This window comes from Haliaeetus albicilla, chromosome 16, assembly GCF_947461875.1.
Source record: "Haliaeetus albicilla chromosome 16, bHalAlb1.1, whole genome shotgun sequence".
Taxonomy (NCBI): Eukaryota; Metazoa; Chordata; class Aves; order Accipitriformes; family Accipitridae; genus Haliaeetus; species Haliaeetus albicilla.
The window spans coordinates 3,227,955-3,243,578 of NC_091498.1; the positions used below are offsets into that span (position 1 = coordinate 3,227,955).

At 64.1% G+C, this 15,624-nt stretch overlaps 2 protein-coding genes across 3 annotated transcripts; one reads left to right on the forward strand and one right to left on the reverse strand.

Annotated features, from left to right (window-relative positions):
- The first annotated feature begins 9,728 nt into the window (after positions 1-9,728).
- HPCA (hippocalcin) lies at positions 9,729-12,083 on the forward strand. Its single transcript, XM_069803034.1, has 3 exons — positions 9,729-10,327; positions 11,024-11,129; positions 11,410-12,083. The coding sequence occupies exons 1-3, from the start codon at positions 9,950-9,952 to the stop codon at positions 11,505-11,507; spliced, it is 582 nt and encodes a 193-aa protein (XP_069659135.1). The 5' UTR covers positions 9,729-9,949; the 3' UTR covers positions 11,508-12,083.
- TMEM54 (transmembrane protein 54) lies at positions 12,072-15,593 on the reverse strand. 2 transcript variants are annotated; one of them, XM_069803030.1, is made up of 6 exons: positions 14,355-15,593; positions 13,559-13,752; positions 13,103-13,162; positions 12,823-13,011; positions 12,601-12,735; positions 12,072-12,445 (listed from the first exon to the last, which is right to left on the reverse strand). In XM_069803030.1, the coding sequence occupies exons 1-6, from the start codon at positions 14,365-14,367 to the stop codon at positions 12,353-12,355; spliced, it is 684 nt and encodes a 227-aa protein (XP_069659131.1). In that variant the 5' UTR covers positions 14,368-15,593; the 3' UTR covers positions 12,072-12,352. The 2 variants fall into 2 exon arrangements, with proteins under 2 accessions (XP_069659131.1, XP_069659130.1); XM_069803029.1 differs by having other exon boundaries at positions 12,823-13,162.
- Between the last annotated feature and the right edge of the window lie 31 nt (positions 15,594-15,624).

Below are 15,624 nucleotides of genomic sequence, written 5' to 3' on the forward strand. Positions count from 1 at the left end.
GAGCTGGAATTTAGGCACAGCCATGCAGGGGTGGCTGCGGGCCGGGTTCCTGCTTCCCCTGGGCTTTCCCTCGCCGGAGCACGAGGCTGGGCAGGAGAGCCTGCCAAGCTCTGGGCTCCTGCCGGTTCTTCTCCATGGGCTGCGCACCCGGAGCAGGATCAGGAGCCCCCCAACTCCGAGGCAGATGCAGCCAAACTGGCTCCAGCTGCCAGCAGAAACACAAAGCTGAGATCGCAGCAGGATGTGACTCCACGCTGCCGGCAGCAGTGTTTCCTCGCCTCCATACAGGGAGCCCCAAATCTCCCGGCAGCCACGAGATGGAGGGATTGTCACAGAAAACCAGTTACTCCCTGCAGCCGGGCTGCTCGGCTGGCCCCAGGAAGGTGCTGCCTGGGCTGGACCCCATCCTGGGCTGACAGTGAGCCGAGGTTGGGCCCCGGAACGTGGGAAGACTGATGTCTTGCCCTGGTTGCTCCTGGCAGATGCAAGAGGACTGCTGCCTGTCACCCCGCTACCTCCCAGGCTCCCACAAGAGGGTTTTTGATGTGTTCTGGTATTTTTCCAGAGGCTGAACACGCTTAACACCATAATTCCCTGTTTTTTCCTATCCCCCTTTCCAAATAAAGGGGAAACATTTGCTCTTTTCCAGCCCTGTGACGTCTGCCATCCTCAGCAGGTTCCCTGGGACATCACCACTGCACTGAAGTCCCCTCCGGGGGGCTCAGGTCCCAGCTGCCCCTGGGGTGCACAGGGTGGCCCGTGCTGTGCTTGTCCTTTCCCTGTCCCCTCTACTTTCTCACCACCGGGCAAGGGGTTTTGAGGTGTCCTGGCCCCCCCCCCCCAGTCCCCTCTGGGCTCCCATTGCCTCCCTGTGCGGTGCAGACCCTCCTCCACCTCCCCAGCCCGTACCAGCACATCACTATTCAAGTCACGCAATGCCTATCACGTGTCCCACGTGTGCCAATTAAGTCACAACTCTAATTACGCACTTAGACTTCGCCAGTCGTTCCTCTTCCCTCTTGCATCACTAGACGGACACCTGGGACGCCGCCAGCCATCCCCCTCCTCGCACCCAGTCCCTGTCCTGTCCCACCTCACCTTAACTATGCTGGGTCGGGCTCTGGCAGGAGCCGAGCATTGAGACCACGTCCCCATGACACGGAAAACTGTCCCTAAATCAGCGCTGTGGGGTAGGACCATTGCTGGGGGCCCTTTTTGGTCCGGGCTGCCTCCCTTGTAGCCCATGAGGGAAATGGATGTGGTGTGCGGAGATGCTCTGGGTGTCCCCCAAGAGGGACTGTCCCAGCCCTGGAGTCCCCAGGGGATGACAGTGGGACAGAACGATGTTGGCAGATCCGGGGGACCCCGTGCTGCTGCTCCCCAGGAGACCCTGGCCCCCAGAGCCGCGGTCGTGCCCCAAGAGCAGCTTGGTCACCCCCAACCATCACCTGCACCTCCCTGTGGCACCCCAAGGCCTTGAGGTGAAGGTGCCCTGCACCCCATTGCAGAGTTCAACACTGCATGGCCACTCATGGAACCGCTCTGGGGGTCTCTGCCCCCCCCCGGCCCCCAGAAGTTCCTGCCTGGCTGCGGATACCCACGGGGGGATGCTGGGTGTCGGGGGGGATGCTGTGTTGGAGGGGACACTGCAGGGATCACGCATGAAAGGGAGCAGGGCTGCAGGGAGGGCTGGGGGAGAGCTACACAGGGTGCTGCATGGGGAGCCGGGTGCAGGGGGCTGCGGGAGGGGTGCCAGGGTGCAGTGCTGGGCAGAGCTGGGTGCTGCAGGGTGCAGTGGGTGGTGTCGGGGTGCTGGGTACCAGGCTGGCAGGGTGCTGCGGGGTGCAGGGAGTGGTGTCAGGGTGCTGTCGGGGTGCAGGGTGCCAGGTCCCCAGGGTGCTGCGGAGTGCAGGGGGTGCTGGGTGCCAGGCTGGCAGGGTGCCGTGGGGTGCAGTGGGTGGTGTTGGGGTGCTGGGTGCCAGGCAGGCAGGGTGCAGGGGGTAGTGTCGGGGTGCTGGCTGTCAGGCTGGCAGGGTGCAGGCAGTGCTGCGGGGTGCAGTGGGTGGTGTTGGGGTGCTGGGTGCCAGGCTGGCAGGGTGCTGTGGGGTGGACGGGGTGGTTTTGGGGTGCTGGGTGCCAGGCAGGCAGGGTGCCACGGGGTGCAGTGGGTGCTGTTGGGGTGCAGGATGCCAGGCTGGCAGGGTGCTGTGGGGTGCAGTGGGTGGTATCTGAGTGCAGGGGGTGCAGGGTGCCAGGCTGGCAGGGTGCTGCGGGGTGCAGGGGGTGGTGTTGGGGTGCCAGGCTGGCACAGTTCCGTGGGGTGCAGGGGGTGGTGTTGGGGGTACAAGGTCCCAGTCCCCCAGGGTGCCGCAGGGTGCAGTGGGTGCTGTTGGGGTGCTGTCGGGGTGCAGGGTGCCAGGTCCCCAGGGTGCTGTGGGTTGCAGGGGGTGCTGGGTGCCAGGCTGGCAGGGTGCCGTGGGGTGCAGTGGCTGGTGTTGGGGTGCAGGATGCCAGGCTGGCAGGGTGCTGTGGGGTGCAGTGGGTGGTATCTGAGTGCAGGGGGTGCAGGGTGCCAGGCTGGCAGAGTGCAGGGGGTGCAGTGGGTTCTGTCAGGGTGCTGTCGGGGTGCAGTGGGTGGTGTTGGGGTGCTGGGTGCCAGGCAGGCAGGGTGCTGCGGGGTGCAGGGGGTGGTGTTGGGGTGCTGGGTGCCAGGCTGGCAGGGTGCAGGGAGTGCTGCGGGATGCAGGGGGTGGTGTTGGGGTGCAAGATGCCAGTCCCCCAGGGTGCCGTGGGGTGCAGTGGGTGCTGTCGGGGTGCAGGGTGCCAGGCTGGCAGGATGCTGTGGGGTGCAGTGGGTGGTATCTGAGTGCAGGGGGTGCTGGGTGCCAGGCTGGCAGGGTGCAGGGGGTGCAGGGGGTGCTGTCGGGGTGCTGTCGGGGTGCAGGGTGCCAGTCCCCCAGGGTGCCTCCCGCAGACCGGCGCTGCCGAAGGCCGCTGCTGCCACCTGCCGACACCCCGCGGCAGACCGGGGGGGGCCGCAGCTGGGACCCCCCCCCCCCCCATCCCCATCCCTCCGTGTCCCCCTGCGAGGGGACCCCCCCACACCCCGGCCCCACGCCCAGACACGTCCCGGGGGATCCTGCCGCAAGGGGCTGGGGGCCCGGCGGGGATGCCCCCCCCCCAGCTCGGGGTCCCCCCCCGGCTCGGTGCCCCCCAGCCAGCCCCCTCCCGGGCCCGCTGTCCTGGTTGTTGCTCCCCCCCACCCCCCCGGGTCCCCGTGGCTCCTCGGTCACCCCACGAAACGGGGGAGATGCCACGAGAGGGAGCCCGGGACTCGCGTGTGGCGATGGCACTGGTGGCACTGGTGACAGTGGCGTTTAACCCCTCCGACCCGGGGTTGACAAAGGTCAAGGCTGGGTCCGGACCCCTCTGGGCACCCTCTTTCTCGTCCCAGTGCCAGACCACCCCCCCCAGTCTCACCCATGCCCACCTCAACGAGGCGGTGACCTCCCTGGGATGGTGGTGTCACCTCCGCAGCCCTCGAGGACCATGGTGGGACACAGCCGGGATGAGCTGCAGCCCCCCCCCCCCAGCCAGCCCTGGGCACATCCAGCAGCCCCCAAACCCGGGGCGAGCTGGGGCAGATCCCGGCCATGGGCTGTCCCCACCACGGCTCACAGAGACCCTCCGGACATGGTGACAAACTGTCTCCATAGCGGGGAAATCCCTCAGGGTTTTGTACTTCTGCCAGGGAAGGTGGCACAGAAAATTGGGCACCAAGATGCCCACATCGTGCCTTCCTCTCCTCAACTCTGCTGCAGCCCCCCCCGTGGCTATTTATAGAGCTGGGGACCCGCTTGTGCCCAAACTGCCCCAAAACACATCCCAGCTCCGTGTCACGGCACTGCTGACCGCACGTGTCCAGGTGCCAACACGCGTGTGCCCCACGGGGACCGGGCTACGTGTCCCCAGGAGCCCCGACCTTGGCTGTCTGGGCAAGGCGAGCTGTACGTGCTTCGGGGCAGCAGCGTGGGCATCGCGGGGACGTGGGGACGCAGGATGGAGCCACTCCGTTATGAAATGTCCCTGCGGCCCCGCGGTGCTCAGTCAAGATTTAGCGAGCGAGCGGCTCCTGATCCAGATGAGATCGGGCATCACAAAGGGTTTTGTATTCCAGGAAGCCTATTAGAGATTTAAATTATACAAATGGGCTTTTTACCGAAGATCCTTATTATCTGGGCATTTGCTTTTAATCCCCAGCTAGTCCTGCAGCCCCTGCCCCGTGCCCCCACCGCAGCTCCGCTTACCTTCACCGTGTCCTCCGTGAGGCCGTGCGTGCCATGGGGACGGGGACGAGCCCTGGGGTCGGTGTGGACCCACGGGAAGGGGTCTGCAGGGTATTGGGGAGACCCTGGTTGGGTTTGTTGGTGCAGCCGGGGGCTGAGCCCCTCTTGCTTTGCCCTCTCCCCTCCCAGCTCGTCCCAGTACCCCAGCAGGGATGGTCCCTGTTTGTCTGCACTAACCTTCCTTAGGGCACGGTCCCAGGGCACCCACAGCCGCCCTGGCCATGCCTGGGCTCCTCCTGTGCCCCCCCAGCAGTGTGGGTGCACATAAGGATGCTCCCATGGGCACGTGGAACCAGTGAGGCTGAGGGGGGGGTGATGCTGGAGCCCAAATCACCAAAACCTCTGCATGTGCCACCGTGGCGTGCCAAGCCCTGGGCATCATCGAGCCCCATTGGCTTTGGGGATGGCAACCGGGGCAACGGCAAAGCTGACACTAACACACGCTGCCCTGCGTGCACACGCATGTGCGCAGAACCATGCACCCCTGTGCTGGGACACAGTGATGTGTCCCCCCCCCGGGGGTGGGTGGGGGTCTCCCCTGCAACCTCATCCCACCCTGCCCTGCTGCACCGAAGCTGGAGGCGGGGGGGGGGGGCAGGAGTTTCACGGCTGCTATGACAACGCAGGAAATTCCCACAGAAATCCCTGCGAGGAGGAGGAGAAGGAGAAGAAGGAGGGGAAGGAGGAGGTGGAAGAGGAAGGGGAATCTCCCAGCAAAGGCATCGCCAACACCCCACATCTCTCGTCACTGGCGGTGGGGAAGGCATCGCAGTGGTGCCCGCGGCCATTTCAGCATCCTCCTGGCAGCATCTCTGCTGCGGGCTCGGCTCGGCCACAAGGCTGAGGCCAGTGGAAGCCAGCCCCGAGCCAGCCTTGCTCCCTGCCCTGGCTGTTCTTGGGGCCCGGCACCCCCAGGACATGGTCCTGCTTCCCATGACATGGCTGATTCCCCCAAATCAGTGGAGCCGGTGCGGCCGGTGCCACTACAAGGAGCAAGGGGTGATGGAGGGGGCTGCGAGCTGACAAAACACAAGGCTTTGGGGTGGAGGGTGGGGGACCCCGAGGGGGTGGGCTGGGGGGTCATTTGCCCCCAAGCCCAGGGACCCTGTAAATCACTTAGTGTTTGATGGCAGAGTGTGGCCCTGCTGTGCCCCCCGCGCCCCGTATTATCCTCTCTCTCCCTCCTGCAATCCATTCCAGCGCGGGGGATTAGGTGGGTTTAGGGCCGGGTTTGAGTCAGAAATGGGATGCTTTCAAATCAGCGTGCGTCAGTTGTGCCCTCTGTCACTCATGCGGAGGGGGATTAAAATAGATATGAAGATTATCGGAGGGGAAATGGCACCCCCACCTTGAGGGCCCGACTTTTCCCCCCCCCAGCCTCAGCACTGCTGCATGTGGGGGCATCACCCAGCGCAGGGGGTGCCTGGCTCGGCCCCCCCCCCCAGGATAACTTCAGCCCCAATGGCACAAATCTCTCCTTTTTCCTTGCCTTTCTGCTCACGCCGAGGCCCCAGTTCCAATTCCCATCCCATACAGCTCTCCAAACATCTTTCTTACATGGGATGGGGGGGGGGAGACACCACCGCAGCAGCTCTCATCACCAGTTCCCTTGTTTCCAGCCCAATCCCATTCCCAAAACACCCCTCGGGATCAATGCCGGTCCTGCGTGAGATCCTTGCCCGGATCCCACAGAGGGCTCCCGGCCCCACGGAGCCACCGGCCCCTCGGCAGGGCTGGGGTGCGGACACGGCTGCTGCAACGTGGAGGGTGAGAAGGAATTGATGGGGAGACGACAGCACCGAGGAGATGGCTCAGTGCCGAAAGGTGCAGGTGAAGGGCAGGAAGGAGCTTGTGCTGGTCTCTGGTCCTCCAGAGTCCTCCAGCAACAGGCAGGGACATGGTACCATTACGAGGCTATTAAAAAAGGGGAAGAAAACACGAGACCAATATTGCCTTTATTATTAATAACTGCTTGTTCCTGCAGGTCCTCACGGGCCAGCACCGCTGTCTGGGCTGGGTCTCCTCGCCAGCCCAGCAGCGGTTCAGGCAAGCGCTGCCCATCGGTGTTTAAAAACACGCCTGTGGATTTCAGCCGCTTTATCAGGGCTGGTCCCCGTCTCTTGCCCCGCTTCAGGTTGGTGGTTTAGGCCTGGAGGTGCTTTAGGTCCCTCGATGGGCCCCTGCAGCCCCTCAGCCTCGCTGATCTCAGTGCCCTGCAGATTTTGGGGTGAATTAGCCCCAGCCTGGGTCTCTCCTTCCCCCCAGCTCCCTGTTCCGCAGCAGCCACCCCAGCCCCTTCCCCGTTCCCCCCAGACCAGGGATGGGGCTGTGGGTTTAATCACTTTATGCATGTTTATTTGTGTAATTTGGAGAGTGCATGCCTCTTCCTCCCATCTGCCCCTGCCATCTGCTTCCCACGGTATTGCTGAACAATCCCGAGCTTTGCAAATGGATGGAGCTGGTGCAGGAACGCAGGAAAACCTGCCGGGAAAAGCACCTCCTTATAGCGAGCATCTGTCTCTGCTGGAGCCTTTTCCCAGTGCTCGGAGCGGCTACTGAAAGCTGCTTTGCTCCAGCCCCTGGAACGACTGAGGATTCTGTGATGCTACACTGCATCGGCCCCCGGCTGCGTGCTGGGGACACTCAAACCCAAAATGTCCCCTTCTAGCCCCAAAACACCTGGCTTGGCACCTTCTTTGGGCCAGCAGGAAGGTGATGGCTAAGCCTGTGCCCGGGAGATGGGGGTGCCTGTGGGGTGGCAAATGGGGTGGAGATACTGGTCCCCAGTTTGGTGCATGCACGGGGAGGGGGGGGATGTGTGTTTACACACCCCTGTGCTTCCCCATCCCACCCACCCTCCCAGCAGCCTGGGGCAGGATGGCACCCTACGGAAGGGACAAGTGACATTTTTAGCAGAGCCCTTGAAGACACGACCAGGGGACACGTCGCAGTGCGAGGTGTCTGCTTGGGTCTGCAGGCAGCTCGGGACCCCGGCTCCTATGTCTGGTGTGCCAATGCAGCAATGCCGGCATGCTCCCAGTGCCCCCAGTGCCCCAAAATCTCCCAGTGTCCTCAGTGCCCTAAAACTTCCCAGTGCCCCAAAACCTCCCAGTGCTCCCAGTGCCCCAAAACCTCCCAGTGTCCCAAAACCTCCCAGAGCTCCCAGTGCCCCAAAACCTCTCAGTACCCCCAAACCTCCCAGTGCCCCCACTGCTGCAAAAACTCCCAGTGCTCCCAGTGCCCCAAAACCTCCCAGTGTCCCAAAACCTCCCAGAGCTCCCAGTGCCCCAAAACCTCTCAGTGCTTCCAGTGTCCCAAAACCTCCCAGTGCTCCCAGTGTCCCAAAACCTCCCAGTGCCTCAAAACCTCTCAGTGCCCCAAAACCTCCCAGTGCTTCCCGTGCCCCAAAATCTCCCAGTGCTCCCAGTGCCCCAAAACCTCTCAGTGCCTCCATAACCTCTCAGTGCTTCCAGTGTCCCAAAACCTCCCAGTGCTCCCAGTGTCCCAAAACCTCCCAGTGCCTCAAAACCTCTCAGTGCCCCAAAACCTCCCAGTGCTTCCCGTGCCCCAAAATCTCCCAGTGCTCCCAGTGCCCCAAAACCTCCCAGTGCCCCAAAACCTCTCAGTGCCCCCAAGCCTCCCAGTGCCCCCAGTGCCCCAAAACCTTCCAGTGCTCCCAAGGCCCCAAAATCTCCCAGTGCCCCCAAGCCTCCCAGTGCTCCCAGTGCCCCCAAACCTCCCAGTGCCCCCAAACCTCCCAGTGCTCCCCAGCGCCCCCAAACCTCCCAGTGCTCCCAGACCTGCCCCAACCCTTGCCAGTACAATAGTGGTTTCCCCCCTCGCCCCAGCCCCCGGCTGTGGGGGGGACCGGGGGGCTGCACCCCGAGGGGGGGGCGGGTGGGCGTGCGTGGAGCTCCGGGACGAGTGGGAGATCCCGGTGGGGGCTGCTGTCAGTGCTCCCAGTTACCGATGCCCACCCCCCGGTGCCGGTGCCCCCCCCCCGCTGCGGCGGGCACTACCGGCGGCCGCTCCCGGGCTGCGTTGGCTGCACAGCGGCAGCGGCGGCGGCTCATCCCCGGGCAGGTAGGAGGCGACGGGGATGGGAGGACCTGGGCGGGGGGGGCACACTGGGAGGCACTGGGGAACCGAGGATACCAGGGCACACGTCCCTCCCTGCCGGCGGCTGCAGAGGTTTCCCCCCCCCACCCCACCGTGTCTTGCCGGGGGGGTCTTGTTGCCCCCCTTCTGCCCCACTATATCTTGCTGGGGGGGATTGGGAAACCAACCCCCCCGGGGAGATCTTTGCTTGGGGTGTGTATCCGGCAAACCCCCTTTCTCTGGGGGTGCCAGGTTTGGGGGGAATCCCCTGTACCCCCCCACCCCACTCTGGGAGCATCTTCCTTGAGGGTGCCCAACCACCCTTCTGGAGGTGCCCGCTTTGGGGGGATCCTTGCAAACTCTTCTCGGGGTGCTGAGCCCCCCCCGTGGGCTTCCCTCCCAGCAGCAGGAGCTGCCCCGGGTAGTAGGGAGGGGGCACAGCCCCCCCGGGCAGTGGGGCTGGGGGTCGTGCCACCGGGGACACCTGAGTTGGGGGGGGGCATGTAGATCCTACCCCGGGCTGCCAGATAGGGGATGGAGGCGTGTGGGGGGGGTGGTGATGGAGAGATATTGGGGGGTCCCAGCCCCCCTTGACTGGGGGGTCCAGCTCTACCGGGCTGCTCCTCTTGGGGAGTCCTGTTTGTCCTGCAACCTCAAGGTACAGAGGGTTTGGGGGGTGCTGGGCCCCCTCCCTACTTTGGGTAAGACAATGGGTGCTCCAGGCACTGAAGCCCCCCATGCACCCGTGAAGCCCCCCTCGAGTCCATCCTCTCCTCACACAGAGCCCATGAGGCAGCCTGGGGTGGGGGCAGTGGGTCAAGGTCCCCCCAGATCCCCCAGTTTGGGGACCTGGTGTGGGAGACCAGATGCTGGGCACCCACCCTGACCTCCTGGCCCCTCTGTGCTCCTTGGGGTGACCCCAGCGGGATGTCCTGGGTCCCCCAGGGGTGTGGGCACCCTGAAGCAAGGAGGGGGCTCCGAGCCGAGACCTGTGGCCCCTGGCCCTCCCCAGCACTCCAGTACCAGCCAGAACATCAAATATTAACGGAGGCAGCGGAGGAGCTGAAAATAACCCTCCCTCCAAGGGAGCTGACCCAGATCCGGCCAGCCCCAAAGCTGGGCTGGGCCCAGACCCCCAGCCAGCATGTTGCGGGGGCCGAATCCAGCCCCTTCTCCTCTTCCAGGCTTCTCTGCCCTCCTGACGCCAGCTAGATATCGCCTATATATTATGCAAATGAGCTATAAGGGCTTATTACGCAAACGCAAGGGGGCTGGCGCTGCCTGGTGCTGGGTGGTCCCCAGGGCTGGCCCCGACAGCTCAGAGAAGACAGCAGGGATGGAGGGGGCCGTGTCGGCGTCCACCCGGGTGTGCGGGGGCTGCCAGGGAGCGCTGCCCTGTCCCTCTCCCCTCCTGTAGCACAGACGGACGCCCCCCTGAGCCAGGCCAGCCGCCTGCCCCCCTGCAGCACTCATCCCCCAGGGGACGGCCAGCACGTCCCAGCGGCATGGGGAAGCAGAACAGCAAACTGCGTCCTGAGATGCTCCAAGACCTGCGGGAAAACACCGAGTTCTCCGACCTGGAGCTGCAGGGCTGGTACAAAGGTTTCCTGAAGGACTGTCCCTCGGGCATCCTCAACGTGGAGGAGTTCAAGAAGATCTATGCCAACTTCTTCCCCTACGGTGATGCCTCCAAGTTCGCCGAGCACGTCTTCCGCACCTTCGACACCAACGGCGACGGCACCATCGACTTCCGAGAGTTCATCATCGCCCTGAGCGTCACCTCCCGCGGGAAGCTGGAGCAGAAGCTCATGTGGGCCTTCAGCATGTACGACTTGGATGGCAACGGCTACATCAGTCGGGAGGAGATGCTGGAAATTGTGCAGGTACCGGGTTCCCTTGCCCCGCCGTGGCTCCTAGTGTGTGGTCCTGCCTGTCACCCGGGCGTGATGGTGGCCATCCCCTCCCAGAACGCGGACGGCTTGGGGACGTGCACCCTGCGTTACTCCCGGTACGCGGCTTGACAGTGCCTGGGACGGAGCCTGTTGCTGTCTGCAGAGAGCTGCCCGCTAAGCTCTGCGGCTGCAGGGATCCGTCTGCCCTGGGGCATCCCCTGGTCCTTCCCTCTCCTAGGGGCATCCCTTTGCCACCCCCTCCCGGGGCTTTTCCCACTGGCCCCACTCACAGTGCACGCAGCCATCACCGAGCACCCCGGGGCAGATGGATGCGTGGTCGGCAGACTGACAGGAGATGCTCTCCTTGCCCAGACCCCAGCCCAGTCGATTCGGCATCGGAAGGTGACTCATGAGGCTGTTGCGGTGGCATCTCGATGGGCATCTCATCCCTGCAGAAGCAGTTCCCATCTGCCTCCTGCAGCTGGAATGTTTCCCTGGAGCTGCCGCTTGCACCCACCCCGGCTATGCTGGGAGCTAAAGGTCCCCATAGCCTGATCGCACGGGGAGGGTGTTAAACGCCAGCCCCATTCTCAGGGCAGTGAAGCCCAAAGCTCTGTCCCCCATCTCGGGTGGGTGATGGCAGGCACCCACCTTGCACCCACCCTCACCCCCGTCTCCCTCTCCCAGGCCATCTACAAAATGGTTTCCTCTGTGATGAACATGCCTGAAGATGAATCGACTCCAGAGAAAAGAACGGAAAAAATCTTCCGACAGATGGATACTAATAATGATGGTAAATGAGAGGAGATGGAAGGGATTAAGGGAAAGGTCTCATGGCTAAATCCAGGGGTCTTAGAAGGAGCCGCACGCACGCTGATTAAATGGCTCATGTCCGCCGGGATGGCTGGGGGGAGCCCCGGCAGCCGGAGGGGCTCGGCGTGCTCCCAAAACCTAGGGAGCAGACCCCAAGGGTGTTCATCCCGAGCGGGTGGGTGCCGGGAGGTCTCTGGTCCTGTGTGTGCACCTGGGATGGGGTGGTGGCCACCGGGCTGAGCCGTGTCCCCCTCCCACAGGCAAGCTCTCGCTGGAGGAGTTCATCAAAGGTGCCAAGAGCGACCCGTCCATCGTGCGCCTGCTGCAGTGTGACCCCAGCGGCGCCGCGCAGCTCTGAGCCCCATGGACCCCCACAGCCCCCCCCCCCCAGTCCCCATGGCCCCGTGTCACCCCTTCACCCTGCAGCTGGTCACTGCCTCTATCCCCTGCCCGGCCCCCGCAGTCACCAGCACCCGTGCCCCCGCGGTCCCCAGCACCCGTGTCCCCACAGCCCCTCGTGGGGAGAGAGCTGGAGCCTGGCTGAGGTGGGGGGGACGGTCCTCATCACTGGGGGGGGGCTCCTGCACTGGCTTGACTCGGGGAAGGATGGAGGTAGGGTCTGCCCCGAGCGAGGACGGTCCCCCCCCAGCACCGGGGGCTCAGAGCAGGGGGACAACCCAGCCCGGTGGGAAAGGCTGGCGGTGAAGCCATCGCTGCATCTCCAGCAGGTGCGGGGATACGGCCCGGGGGACAAAGACTTGGTGGCTCAGGGGCTCCCCAGCACCCCCCACACATGCACACACTGCCATGGGCCGTGGGGGCCAGGCCAGCCCCTTCCCCACAGCCCCACGGCCGGCACACGGGTGGGGGCCATGGGGAGGGGGATGCGGTTCTGGTCTTTTAATACCTACAGAATAAAGTTTGTGTCAGTGCAGTCAGTGGTGGGAAAGGGGTCATCAACGCCGAGGGGAAAGTTCCTCCGCACAGGGTCCGGATCCAGCCCAGTCACCTTCCTTGCTGCAGCCCCAGGCGACCTGAGGCCATGGGGATGGGCTCACGTGTCTTGGCTGGTGGTGTCCAGGGGATGCGTCTGCCCCATAGCCGGGCTGGGGAGCAGCCAGTTCCCAATGTGGGGCTGTGCGGGTGCTGGGATGGGGCAGGGCTGGCCCGGGCATGTCCACGGCATCAGCCCTTGGGCCCTGCTCAGAGCCGGGCAGTTTCCACGCTGTCCAACCTCAGCAAGCCCAGGCACTGCCCGGGGTCGGGGTTCTCCGCAGGGTCTGCCCGCAAGGAGACCTGCAAGCCAGAGAGACTGCTGAGAGCAGGGCCGGGGGGCCGAGAGCTTTGGGTCAGCAAGTCCTACCCTCGTCCCAGAGTCCCCAAGCCCAGACGGGTCCGTCCCAGTCCTGCACGGGAACGGGTCAGTGCCAAGCCTAGGGACCAGGCGTCACCTTTCTCCGGTGCGCCCTGCAGCAGCAGCGGCCGAGGCGAAGGAGGTCGAGGGTGAGCAGAAGGCAGCGGATGCCAAAGATGATCTCCATCAAGTCGAGCAGGAGGGAGATAGCCCAGAGAGACAGCGTGGAGCTCTGCGGGGACACGAGGCATCAGGTCCCCACACATCCTCCCCATCCCCTCTGCAGGCATCCACAGCCCACAACCCACTGAGGACTCACGTAGACACGGGTGGGATCGAAGGGGCACTGGTGTGAGACCGGGGCGAGGGCGACGTCGGCGATGGTGCAGGGGGCCAGCAGTGCCCGGCCCTGGCTGCCCAGCGTCAGCCCGATGGAGACGGCCAGCCCCAGCAGGCAGGACAGGCAGCCCAGGCTGCTGCTGGCACTCAGGGCAAAAACCGCCCATTTCTGCAGGAGGGGAGAGAAAAGACAGTGTGGTGAGCCTGTGCACGCTCCAGGGGATGGCTGCATCCTGCTGGGTGCTGGGCAAGGTGCTTACGAGGGTGGCGGGGGCGAGGCAGCGGGACAGCACGAGGGCAGCTATTCCGCAGGAGATGGTCTGCGAGGAAGCGTGGGGGGGTCAGCGATGCATGGCACCCACCATGCCCCGGGGACGTTGGTCCCCTTTCCCTGTTGACATTGCTCCTGAAATCTCATCCGGCCAATTCAGCATCGTGGTGGGCACTGCTTCGTCTTCCCCAGCCTCCACCCAGTAAGAAGTCCCTGTGCATTTAATCCCCCTGGTTTTGTGCTGGAAAGGCTTATTCAGAGCAGGGAAGAGAAGACAGAGCAGCGTCCATCCTGCATCCCACCTCCTGCCCGCTCCGCATCCACACCACATCCATCCCACCCCCTCCCACATCCCACCTCCTGCCCACCCTGCATCCACCCCAGATGCCCCCCCACACCCACCGATGTCCCCCCCTGTACCCTCCCACCCTGCACCCCACGGTACCAGCAGCGCGGAGATGACGGAGGCGGCGTTGGCGACGGCGTACTGCAGGGAGATGGCATCCCGGGGGTTGACCACGAAGCGGAGGACGGTGCCGTGGACAAGGGCGCCGGTGATGAAGTTGAGGTGCCCAATGATGAGGAGGATGAGGCCTGTTTTCATGAGGACCCTTTGGTGGCTGCCGGGATCGAGGTGGCCTGGGACAGAGGGGAGAGGAGGGCTGGGCGAGGAGGCTGCACGCTGTGGGGTGGCTGGCACCGAGCCGTCCCTCCTGGTCTTGCACCACGCTCAGCACAGGCGGGGACATTTGGGGACAGCCCTAGAGGATGAGCCCCACGCTGCTGGGCGGACAAGGCAGGAGGTGATGTGGTTGCAGCCGCTGGCAGCCCCGGTATGCAAACCACCGCTCCGACCGGCTCTCCTGAGACTGGGACGGTGGTGTGGGGACCAGCAGCCATAAGGACAGGAGTTCTTGACGGGGCTGGGAAGGGCTGGGGCTCCCCGGAGGAATGAAGAAGCTCCGGGGAGAGGAGCTGCCCAAAACGACAGCTCCAGCACTGGCTCTCGGCACCCGGCGCTTTGAGGACTGACGGCAGCAGGGCTGTTCCCCCGTCGGGACCCACCACGGGGCCACTGTCCTCGCACACTCGTCGTCACCCTGTCCTTGACCCCGTCTGAGCCCCTTGGCTCCCCTCCCTCCCTGCCTCAGTTTCCCCTGCAGGAGGGCAGCGCTGGAGCCGCAGGCAGGCAGGGCTGCGGCACCCTCCCATCACAATCACTGCGCCGGACCCAGACTCACCCACTTGACACATCTTCACTGGGCCAGGATCAGACCATCAGATCCCTTCGATGCCCCCGGCCCAGCCCTGCCCTCAGCCCCAAGGTTGGCAGCCGGATCCATCAGGGTCCCCACATGAGCGGGCAGGACCAGGACCAGGACCAGACCACCGGAGCCACTTGCCTGCTGCACCCCACTGCTACTCCAATTCCTGTCTGACCAGCTCTCCAGGACGAACAAAGGGATAACTCCACCTTCGCCTGCCTCCACCAAGGGGAAGCACAGCCCTGTCCCCACCCCTGCGCTCCCCTTGCTGCCAAACCAGCGGCCATGCCGTGGCACGCTGTGCCACGCCACGCCGATACGCCACGCCATGCCGATACGCCATGCCACGCTGCCTCATCTTCTTCCCCATCCATCCCCGCCATCTCCGCCTCCCTGACACGCTCGGGTCGCTCCACTCTAAAGCGATGGTGGCAGGTTGGGATCCAGCCAGACAGGTCCGTGGCCACGGGCTGAGGGTCTGGGAAGGAGCAGCTCTTCGGGGTGGGATACTGCCAGACCACAGGGCAGAGACGAGCACCATCAGGTAATGGGGATCGACCTGCAGAGAGAAGGAAAAGCAGAGGGGTCAGGGCTGGTGCTGACTTCTCTCAGAAGGTGACTCAGAGAAGCCCTTTCGGTGGCAATCACTCTAAAAAAGTTTCCAGGGAAGTTACTGATAGCAAGAGACTGAGTGAGAGGGGCCGAGGACAAGAGCTTGCCAGGGTGGCTGCAGAAAAAGCAACCCAGCTCTGCTTGTACCAGGGGTGCTTTGGGGAGCCCTCCCTTGCTCACGGGAGATCCTTGCTAAGCGATGCTCTCTGCAAAGCTCGTTGCAGACATGAGGCACCGACAATTTAATTACAGGGACAGCAATGCAGCCCTGGCTCCTGGGACTGGTCTGGGGAAGGGCTTGGTCCAGGCAGAGGCTCAAAGACACTTGTCCCTAATATCCCACCTGAGCCGCCAGCCCAGCCCTCAGCCACCTCAGATCCCTTACACCCAGCAACGCTGGGAATTTGGCTCAGCACAGCGTTAGTCCCCATCCTTCCCCCCTTTTAACCTGTACACAGCCCTGCTGCACAGGGAGCAGGGAGAAGAGAGACCTCTCCTTACTACAGCTTCAGGACAAAGCAGGTCCAGCCACTGCAGCCACACATGGCCCATGCACCATCCCCACGGCTGACACAGACAGAACAAAGCTGTCACACCCCACTTTCTAGAGGCAGAACAGGAGGTGTCCCCATTT

What these genes read in the sequence shown, in the direction of transcription:
- HPCA (XM_069803034.1), top strand. Translation starts at nt 9,950, where the DNA reads ATGGGGAAGCAGAACAGCAAACTGCGTCCTGAGATGCTCCAAGACCTG. An exon ending in AGATGCTGGAAATTGTGCAG is followed by an intron (nt 10,328 to 11,023) that starts GTACCGGGTTCC and finishes TCCCTCTCCCAG; the next exon opens with GCCATCTACAAAATGGTTTC. An exon ending in GATGGATACTAATAATGATG is followed by an intron (nt 11,130 to 11,409) that starts GTAAATGAGAGG and finishes CCCCTCCCACAG; the next exon opens with GCAAGCTCTCGCTGGAGGAG.
- TMEM54 (XM_069803029.1), bottom strand. An exon ending in TCGATCCCACCCGTGTCTAC is followed by an intron (nt 12,736 to 12,822) that starts GTGAGTCCTCAG and finishes GTGTCCCCGCAG; the next exon opens with AGCTCCACGCTGTCTCTCTG. An exon ending in GCAGGGCGCACCGGAGAAAG is followed by an intron (nt 12,446 to 12,600) that starts GTGACGCCTGGT and finishes TCTGGCTTGCAG; the next exon opens with GTCTCCTTGCGGGCAGACCC.